The 15,897-nt window shown below is 38.3% G+C and overlaps 2 protein-coding genes across 14 annotated transcripts in view; one reads left to right on the top strand and one right to left on the bottom strand.

The window, feature by feature from the left end:
• VEPH1 (ventricular zone expressed PH domain containing 1) overlaps positions 1–15,897 on the top strand; it is a 182,921-nt gene that overhangs the window by 29,047 nt on the left and 137,977 nt on the right. For all 13 annotated transcript variants that reach the window (XM_019491675.2, XM_019491674.2, XM_019491676.2 and 10 more), the window contains 2 exons: positions 114–329; positions 5,218–5,392. In XM_019491675.2, the coding sequence (XP_019347220.1) occupies positions 114–329; positions 5,218–5,392 (391 nt within the window). The remainder of the gene's footprint in view (positions 1–113; positions 330–5,217; positions 5,393–15,897) is intronic.
• Positions 9,313–15,781, bottom strand: PTX3 (pentraxin 3). Its single transcript, XM_006278355.4, has 3 exons — positions 15,381–15,781; positions 14,505–15,032; positions 9,313–10,668 (listed from the first exon to the last, which is right to left on the bottom strand). The coding sequence occupies exons 1-3, from the start codon at positions 15,523–15,525 to the stop codon at positions 10,058–10,060; spliced, it is 1,284 nt and encodes a 427-aa protein (XP_006278417.1). The 5' UTR covers positions 15,526–15,781; the 3' UTR covers positions 9,313–10,057.

Here is a 15,897-nt window from a genome sequence, read left to right as displayed (position 1 = left end):
AGAAGACAGCAAGAAAACTGAAAGCTGAGTGAACAGAAAAACTTCTGCTTCTAGTTGCAGAATCCTTAAAATGATGACATTTTACTTTTTAAAAATGTGTTTCTTTCAATTAGGACTACCAAACTAATGACAATGATCAGGCTGTGGTAGAAATCTGTATCACCCGAATCACTACTGCCATCAGAGAGACAGAGTCTATAGAAAAACATGGGAAGGCACTTGTGGCTCTCTGGGAATCATGCTTAGAGCATAAACTTAAACCTTCAGGAAAAGATGAGGATACACCACATGCAAAAATTGCATCTGATATCATGAGTTGCATCTTGCAGGTATGAGTATCTTAGAAAAAATTTACTATAATGCATATTTCAATTCTTCTGTGTCATCTTTTAATTGACAGCTGCATTTTTGAGGAGTTTTGGCATAATCACATTTTTTTTTAAAAGCCAAGAATTAGTGGTAATGTATACTATTATGTGTATATGGTTATATTTTGATGTCAAGTAAATATTTTGGCAGTGGCCTTATACTTGGAAATTTTCCTGAGTTTTGAGTATTGGATTTTTTAATGTTTTGTGAACTTAAGACATTTGCATTACTCCTTAGGATTAATGGGTGAAGGATAGTATTATAACTGTATCTTTTAGTTGAAACTCCTTATTTTCAAGGCACTTATGACTCTGGAAGAAAAAAATCTTTTGGGGCAAACTTTGAAGTCTTTTAGCTTATCAGATATGCTGAGTGTCAAGAAAGAGGATCCCATTTTAAATCCCAGTTGTAATTCTGAGTCAGACACAAGTATGGGAAACTAATCTACAGCTAAATTCTGACCTTGAACATGCAGCTTAGATCTTGACTCTTCATCTATTTAGAGAATCTTTGACCCTATGACTGTTGTTTTTGCCTGAGAAGAAATGTACTATCCTTGCATATGAATCGGGTCTCCCTAAGCCAAACTCTGAACAGTAACACCCTGGAATGGATGGACTGATGAGAGAGCAGCACAGGACCTAGTACTGTATTTGGATGGTGATTGCAGAGCCTTTTGATAGCAGCTTCAAAATATGGATTGAGAGTCTTACAGGCACAGGAACATTTAAGCAGCCCCTTTGAAATAACAGAAGGAATAATACCAGGAGGTATCAGTAAAGGGAACTCCAGCATGCACTGAGGAGACTTTATAGTGTGGCTTTCCTACTATGACCAGGAGATAGCTCTCTTGAGGCAGAACTGGCATGCTTTAACCATGCTACCCCAGTGACTCAGGTGGACCTTTGACTTGGCTTTCTTGTCTTGCCTGTCAGGAAAGGAGAGTGCCAGCAAGGAGAGACAACTCCTTAACTGGAAGTGCATCAACCTACTGAGCCATGGAAATCCGTGCAGATTAACCTGAAAGGCTCAGTATGAGAGAGAGAATTTCCAACTGCTGATTGCCAGCTGCTCTAATTATGTGGTGGTGCAACCACTGAAGATAAAAAGACGAGACAATTTCAGATGAATTGAAAAATTATGTAATGTTGCCATTCAGCCCACCAACTGACATCTGTAGTGACCAGGGGAAAGAATTTGAATCTTGACTTTAACACAAGGTTTTCCCCAGAATTCCAGATAACCTAAGTGAGGACCATTGTTGCTCACCCTCTACTAGTAGGAAAGGGAAGAGAGGAAGTCACATAATTGATTCTGTACTTAGAGACTGAGGGCTAAGCTATATGGAGAAGTGCAGAGCAAGGTAGGGCATGAATTTACATCACACTAGTAGGCTGCATTAAGTTCCAGAGTAGCCATGCTTGGGGTAATGTATGAGGAGACATGCTTGGGTTGATCCACTTTGAAAGTCTTCTCTGACAAGGTAGAATATTTTATCCCTGCATGCCCAAATGACAATTTTACAGCCATGTAAGTGTAATTTTTGGCATTTATATTCTGCTTGTGATTCTGTTACCTATATAGTACAGACACTTAAGTGACTGCATGGCTACTATATATGCTCAGTAGACAACGCACTGGCTGACAGCATATGAAGCTGGGTATTTGCGTACTCAAGCTCAAGTTGTGAATGAAGAAAGAAATGAAGTCCTTTCTGTGGGTCGTCAGAGATCAAAAAATTCTTTGATTTTAGTAACTGAGTACTACAGTCATTCACAACATGAAAGCATTTATGGGGACTCAGCCAAGGGTTTTAATATGTACAGCCTGGGAATTTTCCACATCAGGCTGTACATATTAAAAGTAGCTGTAAAAATCAGAAAGTGGAGTAGGACTAGACTATAACAAAGGATTGAACATTGTGTAGGGCTTGTTGCAGGAGAAGGATACGGACTGTCTGGTAAGTTGGTTTTTCATAAGGCACCTTGGCAATAGGTAGTTTTCTGTGGCTGGTTGAATTTTCCAAACAAGCCAGTGTTTTCGTTAACCAATCTTCTTCATTTCACCTGAGTCTGCCTCCAGCACTGAGGTACCCATACTACATTTAATTTCTTAAAATCTCATCTGAATATTTCCTTTTTTTTTTCCAATATACCCTCTGCACAGACTGATTGTTTATAATTCTGCTGGGTTCACTCCAGACTTACTCAAAATCACCTTTGCTATGCCTGCCTAGAAAATGGCACTGAGGTAAATTTAAATGGGTGCCATTTAGTCTTTCCATCTAGTAGCTAAACCAGCAATGCCAAAGGTATATCTCACCCAGGATGCTGCTCAAGTAATTGCCAAAAGGGCCCTATTACAACACGTTGTACTTAAAACTTGTAGAGATTACTCATCCAGTTTGGCTTATGGTTTAAAGCATTTGAAGTCCAAAAGAAACAAATAAAGTTACAGGGGGAAAAAACAACAACCCCAAAGCTGAATTCACTTGTAATTGTAATTTACAGTTCTCTCTATATGCCTAGTCCTGGTCTTTTCAGTTCCAAAACTTTGGAATCTGTTCCAAATTAGTATTTACAAAGATGAAAGAAGAAATTCTACCTGAAGCCCTGTTTGGTTTTATCCAGGAATGTAATTTTTTAAATCAGCAGAACAAGTCTCCATTGTCTTAACTCTGCTTATTATTGTAACTTTGTCAGAATAAAAACATTACTCAATTCCTGCATTGTATTTCTTAGTATAGGTCTGATAAAAAGCCCATTGAAATTAACAGAATTATATCTTTTGATTTCAGTGGGTTTTAGATTCATCCTTTAATGACATGTGGATGTTTTATCTGTTCAGTTTAGATACTGTGTTTTAAGACTGGAGAAATATTTAGCATGTGTTCACTACACAAACAGCCTGCTTCATCTCTGCTGGCCAGTCCACAGGAACTTTCTCCTCTTTCTCTCCACAAATAAACAACAGTCAAATAAGGCTGTTCTCAGAAATTGATTGTTCTTTCTGAGAATGATTTACAGACATTTAGGGTGTAATAGTTGACTTAGCACATGTTAACATCTGATGCAAAGTTCTTCATGGGCACAGTGAACTGCATGAAAGAAAATCACTCCAAAACAAATTAGAAAAGAAACAAAGGCGAGAACATCTCCAAGCACAGTTGCTGCTCTTAGAACCAAAGCTACCCAGTGAGCTCCTTTGCAGAAGAAAGAGCAATCGGAGTTTTTATACAATACATTTGGGACAGTTGGAGAAGTAATGAATATCACACAGCTGGGTTGAATGTCACATGTTTCTGTTGATGTCAGCAGCAGTAAGGTTCCCTGAGGTTTGCAAACATCTCTGCGTTATACTATGGAAATCTGGTTTTCATTGTCACCTTCACATTTTCATAAGTGAACAGTCATGCACAGATATTTATTACAGAGCAACTGTAACCTTATTCTTGCTTCCAATTGGATTAATACATTTTCTCAGGCAGTGGAGCATTTCATCTTTCTTGTTATAGAAAGATTTCCATTCTCTAATTTTCTTTCAAGATTTAAATCCCAATTAAAGAACCAAATCTTATCTTATTTTATACAGTGAGTCTGGGGAGGGGCAGATACCTTGAAGGCAGAATCTGGCTGATGGTCAATAGATCCTCCCAGTTATAAGTAACTAAGGCATGATGTGGATTTAAACATTCAGCAGGGTAGAAATTCCATTAGCCTTAAGGACTTTTCTTGTTACTGGCTCAAGATGCTGATGGCCACAAGAGGTTGTCATGGCACCTGGCAACTGTGGGAGTACATGCCTTTCCCAAACATATTGCTTTTCCAGGGACCACTGCTTAGAGATAGGGGACAGTAAAGGAACTCCTCCCTGTCACTTGAAGATGCCTTAGCATGGAGAATTCTCATGTAGCCAATAAGCTTGGTTAAGGGCTCTTTTGCACCTGATTCTGTAAGCAAATCCAAATTCACAGCAGCATAAATGAGATCAGAATAGGCCCAGATTGTAAATACAACACAACAATAGGTTTCATACTGATACTTCAGTCAGGTGAGCTGGCAATGGATGCAATTTTTACATTTTGGGGAATTTGGGACTTCCTTCTTCATTCAGTCTTCATTATGAGAATAGGCTCAGATTCAGCAGTTATGGTCAGCAACCCATGTAGTCACACTAGTCATATCCCTAATATAGATGTGGAAAGCTGTGATTTGCATTGGTGAGGAGTTACTTATGCTCAAAATAAGAGTAAACTGCATTCACATTAATTATTGTCTTCCTTGCCAGCACTGGTACACAGCTGCTCTGAATGATTAAGTTGAGGCTAATCCCCAGGAAAGATAAAATCAGTATGTTAAAAGAAAGAACTGGGGAGCTATGCCAGTATGTTATCACTTTGGGTGAACGGTTCAATCTTTGCCAACAGATTGCGCTCTACTCCCTCCAACCATTTCTTAAGATGCAGTCCAGGATGGATTATTGTTATTACCACAACCAGCTTATGTGGAAATGCCAAGCACAGAGTTTACTTTGGAGAAAACATTGCATGTTATGTCCACAACCATTTTTCATATCATAGTATTTCTCTATTCCAGTTGTTGAAAATGGGAATAGGTACACTATTAGCATGTACAGCTGGAGTATTTTGAAATTATATCTGTTGTTGTTTTCCTTCTTGAAGTCCTGACTTGAATCATGTTACCCAGAAGCAACCTTTCTCTAAGTGTGTTTGGACTGCTTTTTCCCTTGCTCATCTGATTTCTGTTTCTTTACATTTTTTTCAGTATGGGACTTTATTTTAATAATTTTTCAGCTTCTTATTTTTGGTGCCTTCTCATGTTTTTACAGAATTATAATCGACCTCCAATAATGGCTTTAGCTGTCCCAGTGGCAGTAAGATTTCTCCAGAGGGGTAACAAGGAACTGTGTAGGAATATGTCAAGTTATCTGTCCTTGGCTGCAATTAGCAACGTTGATCTGCTGGTTGATCACACCGACGCAATTGTGAAAAGTGTCCTTCAAGGTATGAAAGCTTTCCTGTTGAGTGCTGAATCCTGGAAGACCCCATCAAATAGATATATCTGGTCCAGTAGTCTGTGCTATCGGCATATAGTATTTAAGCCGTAATGATTAGGAGTATTTGTTGTGGGTTACAACATCTTTATGGCAAGAATTGGATCTTTCCATGTTCATGAACATGGCATGCCAGCTATTAAGGTGCCAGTGGACTGTAGATAATAAACAGCAATGTGAGACATCATTGTACTTCCTGGCATTTTCCTTCACATTTATTCAGAGAGTAGTTAGCCATGTCAGTCTGAACTCAGCAGAAGGCAGGGGCAAGGTGACACCTTTGGGTACCTGTACACATGTGGGACACTTGCTGTACCCGATCAGATTCAATTATTCCAGCAGACTTAATCAAGTCTGCTGGAGCACTCTAATTAAACAATCCAGCAGCTTCACTGTCACGTGTATTCAGCATCCCCACATTTCAAAATGGCAGTGTGGGTGCTTTAACTAAAGCTCATCGAATGAGCTCTAGTTAAAGCATTCCTACTGCCATTTTGAAGTGTGGGATGCTGAATACATGAGACGCTGTAGGCATTTTAATTAGAATGGCTCCTGAGAGCCACTCTAATTAAAATGCTCCCCAATCCCCACCCCGGAGCATGCGTCTAGATGCCCATAGAGTTAAGCCATTTATGATTTAATTAGTCTCTAAGGTGTTGCCCTGCCCTGCCTTCTGCCTTCCCCTTTATGGCAGGGGTAAAATTCCATTGATTTCAGTTGAAACAGACTCTGGCCCATCCCATGATAAAAAGTCAGAGAGAAATTTTCAAGGATTAGCAATAGTGTTTTATTCCCATCTATGTTATTAGTTGGATATGAATTTTGTTGCTAAATTGTTGAAATTAGCAACAAATACTCTTTGTTGCTAATTGTTCAAATCTTATTCTTAATGGTTTTAAATATTATGGCAATGTTATCACAATCTTTAAAAAGTGGAGTGCAGGTTATTTGAAATCAGTTACCATACTTTGCTACGTGGCCTTGCTTTCCAAGGCAGGTTGGATGCCCATGAGTGACAGTAGCTGGACTGATCACTGCAGGGATGTTGTTTTGAAGATGAGAAATCTTAAAACCATCTTAAAATCTAATTCTGTATTTATTTTTAAAAATTGGGATATATTTATTTTATGGTATTAGATGAGGGAATAGTTAAAGTACATGGCAGCTTGTTCCTTAATTCATTTCATACAAATCATACCAGATCAACAAGACAGGTAAAAACTATAGGAAGAATGTCCTCCTTCCTACCTGCAGATAGTATCCAGAACAGATTCTCACACATTTTACAGTAATATTCCTGAAACACCAGTGGACTAGATTTGTGAACAGATAGGTTCTTTGTGCACAGATCTCCCGTTTTCCCTTGTAGAAAGAGAGTGTTCTCTCTGCTAACTCAGGACTCATAGAGGGATCAGGGTGAGAGGAGAGCTGGAGCAGGGAAGCTGGTCAGATAGCAAGGTAAAATTTAAATTTATGAACAGAACTAAATATTCTGTTTTTTCCTTTTATGAGTTGTGTTGTGAGAGAAATATTCTATAAGCCATGTAACAGTATTAAATAAAATTCAGGTGAAAGAATATTGCTGAGAAATGTCTGTCTAGCTCAGGAAACCTAAGACCAGTGTCATTAACATTTATTAAGATTTTAACCTATGTATTAACATTTGGGAAAATAGCATTATTAATAGAATACAACAGAATGGAATGAGAAGTGGCCCCTAAGATACAATCCCAGATACATAGAGAGAATGATATATTTAAAAACTTGTAATTGATTTAATGCCTCACTGTGATTATTCCTGCATTTATATTAATCCACCAGCAGATGTTGCTATGGACATCAGAGATGAAAATTGTAGATTAAAAAATGTCACTGTACAGAATTGAAATATTCCTGTGTTTTGCACACAGGTCTCCTGGCTAGTTTTAGTTCACATAAATTGCATTTCTGTCATGAAAGGATTTGTTTCAATATGCTGCCAAGATCCATGATTCAGAACTACGATGGTTCATTGGGGAATCTTAGCTATAAGTGTGCAAGGATAAATGGAAATAAGGGGCCTTATTCTGGTCTCATTCAGACTGGGATGGCTCCGAAGAGATCAGTGAGGTTGCACTGGTGAAACTAATAGCAGAATTTGGCCAAGCGCCTAGTAGAGTTTATGCACTTAATGGATTTATGTGCATAGTACCTACTTCGAGCAAATGTTGGGTTGCATTATTTATTTCTCATCTTATTAGCCATAAAAATGCCATTTAGGAAGAATGTTTAATAAATGTGTTGTGCCAAGCATTTAGAGATCACTAATGAGAGTAGTCAGCTTCCAACATGAAATGTCCATATCCTATACACAATATTGACAAATAGACTGAGTAGTTTCCTGAGGCTGATGGCAGAAATGGAGCCCTTCTATTTCCATGTGCTTTTCCGTGCCCTCAGAGCTCTAGGCCTGCTGGGTCCTTGGGAAGAGTTTGGCCATTTAATTGATGTTGCTGCAGAACCACAGGACCTGCCCTCCTGGACTGAAAAGCTTCTTATTTCTTAGAGTGAAAGAGGGCCTGAGAATAAAGTCCACTAGTCTGCTAAAGAGCTGCATGACCTTGACGGGCTCAATAAATTCCATGCTCGTGCCTGCATGTAGTAAAGCCACACTGGCTCTACCACACCCAGAACCTTCAGCATCTCTGGTCACACTTATCGGGGATTTGCGTTATGGAACATGGATGTTTTGCTAACAGGTATTGTATAACCTATTCCATAAGCAAACCACATTAAAGACCATTAAAGGTAGGAAGGGATGCATAGACCTGAATGCAAGAAATTCCAAAATTACTCACACAATCTTAATCTGTATCTTGTACAATGCTTTATGGTACAGCCTTGTGTTATATGATCATGCGCTATAAATTCCTCAGGGTCCAGTCTCATTCAGTACACAGATCATGTTACAAATGAAGTAGGTCAGGTTACATATGAAGGGTCTGGAAGGGTAGATGAGACATTTTTGGGCTCAGGTGAGAAGTTTTTGGCACATAACAGGTCGAAGGCAGGGCTGCGGGAAAGGGTCCATTTTACTTGGAGAGAAAGGGAGATGGGTTTCCAATAAAATGTGAGTTACAGATCTAAGGATCCTGATCACTGGCAGGATTAAAGCTGGTGTGGTTGTAAGTAAACATCTAGATAAAAACCCTGGTATTTTGGATACTAGGTGCAGGAAGAAGACAGAGAAGGGATTTTCAATTTTGGAGGTTTTATTTGTTTCAGTATATTTCATGTACAGTTATTTGTATGTAATGGATTGCTGTATATGGGAAAGGATACGAGAGAGCTGTTGGCTTTGCGCAGTTTTACTGGGAGATCTGGGGTTCCCTTGGGTGAAGAGATCTGGAACCAATGAACTGGGAAGGCCTTTGATCTGGGACTCAGTTTTTCCCATATAACAAAGGTTATTTGTGAAAATTAATAAATTACTGTGTGGTACTGATGACATGGGGTATTCACAGAATAGTGGACTGATAGTTTTAGAAGTTTCTTCAGCTTGAGGCACCTCCTGCTCCCTCCTCTTTACTAGTTGTAAATTGTACAAGTCAAAGTGGACTAGCATTTTTAGGGGAAATGGTCTGCCTCTTTAAGGGCAGCTCTGTTCATAGTGGCCAAGGGTTGGAGAAATGATGACTCCATTCCCATGACACCATTTAGGTTTTACATAGCCCAATGTTTAGCATAGCCACTGGGTGCTCATTATTTCAATCCCCTGTAGATCAGGCCATTTTCATGAGTTATACATTATTTATCATAGCAAAAAAACCCAAAGCAATGGGGGGACAATCCCAAATCTGTGCTTCTCTTCATGAAAAATTGTAGGAAGGATCAGTTTGATAAAGTATTTTTATTTACAATACAACTTTACAAAAATAATTTTAATAAAATAATTACAAATCAATTTACAATATAATACAACTGGATCTTAACAGGTAACATTAGGTTATAATTGAGAACACTACTTTTATATGTTAAGTCAATCCATAGCATAAATAATATTTTAGACAAAGCGCTAGTGTTATGGTAGTCTAAAAATCAGTAACAAAAAGTAGTAAACAGCAAACATCATTTCATGACTTATAGGATTCATCTGTAGGATTCACATTAGTAACATAAAAACAACAAATCAGAACTCCCTCCCAAAAAACAGCCTTATGTGTGTTCTACAGAAAAAGAGTTCCATCCATTTAATGTGTTGAATTTAGGAAGGGTTATGAGAGCTAAATTCTGCCCCAATATGTCCACAGGTGACTCACATTGGCTATGAGCCTGAAAACACTAAGCTAGAATGACAGCAGTCTGTCTGCACTCAGGAATGGCTTTTCCAATAACATGCTGATGTGTTTTTTCAGTATTTTGACAAGACAGCAGACAGAGATCAAATCCAGCCTCCACAGTCCCTCATTTGTAGTCTTACAATGCTAATTTTCCTCGAGATTTTAGATGCTCAGGTTCATTAGGCTCTCCTGTATTTGTACATTGTTAAGAACATTTGCATTTGTACATTGTTGTTAGGAATATTGTTCTTAAGAGGATTTAAGCTATAGTTCAGGATGCTGGTTTTCAGACTTTATTAAATGTATTGAGCTCCTCCATGTGGCAAAACCTCTGTAACTCCCCACCCAACAACATTGCCCCTGATATTACATGAATCTTCTCCTGTAGTCTGTGTTATCTCTTCATCACTGAGAACCCTGTCCCAGATATTAAAGCCAGTTAGTTTTCCTGAAAAGGCTAAAGTTTCATCAAAACCCCCTCCCACACAGCACCCGTTTTTTTCTTGGCCAATCTGCAAAATTCCTCCATCTGGAATTATATGTGAAGTTGCTATGTCTGATGTGGAAGCCACAAGATCTCCATGTAACCACAATGATGTGGTCCCTTTGTCTGAGCTCCAGGTGCCACAAAGATGAACCCACTGTCCAGCAGAAACTGTGTTCTGGGTAATTAACTTGTCCTGGTCACTACCCACAGCAAGAACTGCAGCCTCATGGCTAAAGTAGAGTTGAATTTCATATGGATTCTTCTTTGTTCCGTAGGAGAATACAATGGTTTTGTTCAGCATTTCTGTCACTTTGACCCAAACGCAGATAGTAAAGGAATGGAGTGTCATTGCAACAGTTGGATGAACACTCCCAAAAATCTTTTTGGAACGCATTGGGAATAAAATTGCTGTTTCACATCCTGCAAGAGTAAAACAATTAAAAAGATAATTCTATACCAATTAATTTTTTTTGTAAAATCTTACATATACATAATTATAAACTAATTTATGGCATTTTGAAGAGGAGTAGGGCATTTAACTCATTTAGTAGGGTTTGGGTCCTATTTCTTGAAAATTTGACTCTTTCACTTGGATGCATTGGAAGGTTTTACCCAATATTCTGAACCTCAGGATTTACATTGACATAACTGAAGAGAATCTGGTTTATAGTAAGTTTTCCTCTCTTGCAATTAAATTCAAATGTTGATTAGTTCCCAAGTGAAAATGATCTTGATGTTCTTATTCTAGTTCCTTTCTGAGTGTCTAGCTAAATCCACTGTTTCAGGGATCTATTTTGTATCTGTGTTGGTCTGAGACAAAGAGAAATACAAAACTCTAAAGAAAGGTTTTATTTTGCTATTAATAAGAGGTATCATCTAATAAAAGGTATAATTTCTGAACCAAGTTTTAGAGTTTTGTATTTATTCACATGCTCACATTTTCACACAATTTGCCACCAGAGGCTTTCATTACTGGAAAGAACTGGAACAATGGGTAATAAAAAGTGGGAGTGGGAAGCATTGACAAAACTGTTCAGGGAGCCTTTCAAAAGTGCCTGCATACTCTGAACCTGGCCTCAGTGCTATCAGACATTAAAGCTAAAAACCAACAACCAGTTTGATTCAGATTTGAGTGTTTTGTCTGACAGCAAACCTCAGGCCTTACAGACTGACAAGGCAATTATCTCACATTAAGTATCTGTGAAGTTTTTGAATTAACACTTTGCCTTGGAACAATGGCAGCTAATTTGGATTAATTGCTGTTTAAGCCCCCTGTGTAAACAGCTGTCCAGCCTGAGTCCATATCTCCAATTAATCAGCCCCAGATTAAACTGGTTGTTTGTTTTAAGCCTAACTTTACTGTGTTCTTAATTCAGAAAAAATATATATATAACATTAATTTGTAAGAAATTTTCTTCCATCTCCAGTGATGATCAGTGTGTTGATAACAAAACCTATGGTAGAAATCCGTTACTAGAATTTCATTAGAGAAAAATAACAGATAATAACTAAACCCACATACACTTTTGATAGTCTGTTGTCTAGTTAATATATAATACATTATATTCCATTTGACTTGGAGTAAAAGGGGCCCCATGTTATAATTAAGTTGACTCATTTCCTGTTTAAACAAGCTATAGGAGCTAAAATGTCTAAAATGTGTCCTAACAATTTTGCTTTAACAAATGAAGGACTCATTGCATCCTTCAGGATTGGGTTGCTGCATTACTTCATGTACTGATTTCTTGGAAAATTTGAGGTTACCATAGATTTTTTCATTGGTGTTTTTAGGGGGTGGGTAGTGGGAGGTAACTGTTTGTGGATGCTACTTAAAAATGTTAGGAACACTGTTGAGAAACAGCCTCTTAATTAGTAGTCTTTCTGGCTATATTATCAAGGGCTAAGCAAAATTAAAACCAGCTTTGTAGAAGAACAAAAAAACTATGATTAGAAAATCCCTTAAGAGTAGGTCTGGAAGTAATTCAAGACATATGAGAAATCAAAAACCAGTTGCTTAAAGCTCTCTTGAAAAAGATTTCCAGAAAGGCCTATTGGATGCTTAAAAATGTATCTTTACTATCTTTAATCAAATTAGGATTTTTTTTTTTTATAAAAACATATGGAGACAGATTCTGACCTTTCTCTCACAATTGTAAATCAGGAATAATTCCAGTAACATCACTGGAATTATTCAAGATTTACAATGATGTGAGCAAATCAGAAAGTAATCTTTAAATGTGGGTCAGATTATTATTTCTTGGTCATGCTAGTCTAGGTGTAGAAATATGTAAAAATACAAACTGACGGAGAGGTTTCACTTATAGTTCAAAGAATGAGTTTGACGTAAGAGAGATTTGAGGAGTGATATAACAATCATTTTAGTTCATTTGTAAAAAACCAAGATTTTTGTTGAGGCTAATTGGAATTTTACAGGTTATGCATAACCCCTCCACATGCACATCCAGTCCCTACTCCCCACTCCTCACACAGAAGGACTGTTAAGAATTGCACCATATTCTTTTTCTCTTTCTTTCTTTCTGGTTACAAAGTTGGATCCTGCTGTTCTAGGATCCATTTTGTTTAAGGTCATATCCTGACGTGATATTATTTTTTAAATAGGTTCATGTGAATTCTGTTAGCATTTTTCAAAGTTGTGAGGGACGTGCCTACAAAAATTGCTTGCTTAATTTTTAGAGAAGTCCCATTTGCAGCATCTTTGTGTATTCACTAGCATACACTCCACTTTCCATAGACACACACAACTATGAAGTTTTATGAGTGCCAATATAGATGTGGTTTTGTAATTTTTGGAAATTTTGGCCTTTGAAGTCATGCTATTGTTAATATTTCTAAAATGTTCAGTGATACTTATTCACCAATTATTCTTTAAAACTGAAATGTGTTATCTTGGTCATCATTTTTCATATATGCTTTTAGTTAATATATACATGCCTAGTCACTCATTCCTAAGTTTTCCCACTTACTTAATCTGTTACGATAACGCAGGATATAGAGAAAGAATGAAACAGAATCAAAATATTGGCTCCATGGCCATATTTGGGGTTAAGAAGGAATTTTGCTGCATGGTCAAATTGGTATGGGCTGTGAGGGTTTTTTTACTTCCTTTATAGGAGGGGGAGTGGCCCTCTAGCCCAGACTTCTAGAGCTTATATTGACAACGTTTTATAGAAATGGACATTGGCTGCCTTGGTTCCCCTGCTTTACCTGTGGCAGATTAGGGTGTTAGGTCTATGTTGTGTCAGCATTGAGGGTAGTCTTATGCGGGGTCAAATTAACCCTTTAGTGGGCCCTAAGAAAAACTCGTGGACCCCAGTCCAGTTGAGACCCCCCTCCTCACCCTGGTGCTGCTGCCTGCAGGGAGTGGGACTCAGAGCTGTCATTAGGAAGCAGGCACCGCTATGGCAAGGGCAGCAGAGGGGAGGGGAAGGGAAGGGAGGCAGACAGGGCCATTTGTGCTGCTGCTGCGGAGGGAAGGACCATCCCCCGCAGCATCTCAGGACCCTACGTATGTGCCTGGTTTACCTATGCATTAATCTGGTCCTGGTTTTACGTAGAGTTTAGATTATGGTTGTATGGAATGGTTTGGATAGGAATGCTTCTGCCTCAGGCAGGGGGTTGGAGTAGGTGACCTTTGGAGGTCCCTTGCAGTCTTACTTCTCTATGACTGTAGCTTGGCATCCTGCTTCCAGCAACTGCTTTTATATCATGTGTGAAAAGAAAACAACTGTTTATTATATATAGCAGAGTTTGCCATACATGGAGAAAATTATTCCTTCCTGACTCCTTGCTAGGCAATCAACATATGCCCCAAAGCCTGAGATTTGTTTAGCTGTTGGACATTGACATACTCAATGTGTTCTTGGGTCTGGAGCGATACCTAGGCAATCAGTTAGAATAGGTGAGAAGGAAGCGGCAGCCAGGATAGAAAAAATGTGAGTCTCTTTAAAATATGTCCCAGCTTCCTGGCCCCAAGTTTAGGCTCCTGCAATTGGAGTTTTTAACTTAACTGATATAAAAACTTCAGTTAAACTCTCCTCTTATCCTACATTTTGAAACATTGTCCAGTTCTTTATACAAAGAGACCTTGGTGGGTTTCCTCACTGCACACTTTGCTCCAAACTATTTTAGTGCTTGCAACACTATTATCCCTTTACAGTCATGCCCTGAAGTAAAAATACTAGGATTAATTTCATCTGAACCTTCTGGTCAGGATATGAAAATGGGTATAGACTTACCTGCTGGCAGCAAGTGCTGAGCTGCCCATTTTTGGGATTGTTTCAGTTCAGTTCTTGTTTCCTGTAGTTCTTGCCATAGAGAATTCAAAATGAAATTGTCCTCTCTGGTGTAAGTGGATTTATCTTGCTGTGGAAAAGCTTGAGCCTCTGCTTCAGTTCTCTGCTGCCAAACACTTTCCAGCTGGCCGAGTCTTTTAGACACATTGTGGTTCAGCAAAAGAAGCTCTTCAAGAAACTCTCCTTGTTCAGATGCTTGAAGATTCTTGGATTCATGAACTTGTTTGTTATTCTTCATAAGCTGATCTACCTGTAGCACCAATTGGGAAGAGATCTTTTCAATGGCTGTGGTGCTCATGCCAGCAAAATTAGCCACAAACTGCATCATTTCTACTCTTAAGGTTTGCATTTCCACCTTCAGGATTTCATCAACAGACTGAAGTAACATGTTCTCTTTCATCTGTGAGTTCTCAAGCATGATGAAGAGTTTGTCCCATTCTGTGTGCTCTTGCTGACAGTCACAGGAAGGAGCTAAAATACAAGACACAAATGGTATACTTAATGAAATGTCTACACTCTCTACACTGCTAGTACTTTCCCAAATGATTAAAAATAGAAGGTAAGGCAATACATAATGTAGCTGTCCTAAAAATTGTAGCAGCATTCCCAGAATCCTTTTACAAAGGAAAACTGAAAAAAAAAGTATTATTATTTGCTGCATTGAATAACTTACATTAAAAAGTATCTGCTTTTTCTTTGAAAAATGTAATATTTGCAATAACTCCTATAAGTGCTAAGCAATAAAGAGCACAATTTAAATATGCTTTCTTTGGTTTTCATAAAAAATGCTATCCAGAAAAATAGTTTGAATCCACTTACTTTCTTCAGCAGGAGGAATGACACCTTCAATTTCATTGTCAAAATTCTCATACATGAGATCATAATCATCTTCATCCAGTACAGAAGTAGAAGTCCCGAAAGCACAAAATACTATAATCAAGAAAAACATTTTCTGAGACAGCATTCTCTAGCTGTTTCCTAAAAGTCTGTTCGTCGTCTTGACTTAAAGGTCTCTGAGTCAGTCAGACCCTAGCAGAGAGGAGACTGAGAATGGAACACAGAAAACCCTTAATAAATACTCTGAGTGCCTGAACTTGAATGAATGAGTAATACTTGTGCCAATGCTGTAATAAGAGTGCTTCTGATTATTATTTTTTTTGGATGGGAGCAGGGGGAGGCGTGCGAGTTGCACAATCTTGGATCTTAAAGTTTTGCATTCTGGGTGGATTAGCCAGAGGAGGGGAAAGAATGGGGAAAGCTGCTCTTGCAAACTGCAACTTTTCCTCTGAGACCAGACTTTTGTAACATGAAGTGATAGCATTGATAGAGGGGAACA

The sequence above is a fragment of the Alligator mississippiensis genome, chromosome 7 (genome assembly GCF_030867095.1).
Source record: "Alligator mississippiensis isolate rAllMis1 chromosome 7, rAllMis1, whole genome shotgun sequence".
Lineage (NCBI taxonomy): Eukaryota > Metazoa > Chordata > Crocodylia > Alligatoridae > Alligator > Alligator mississippiensis.
This window is presented reverse-complemented; position numbering and strand designations above follow the sequence as displayed.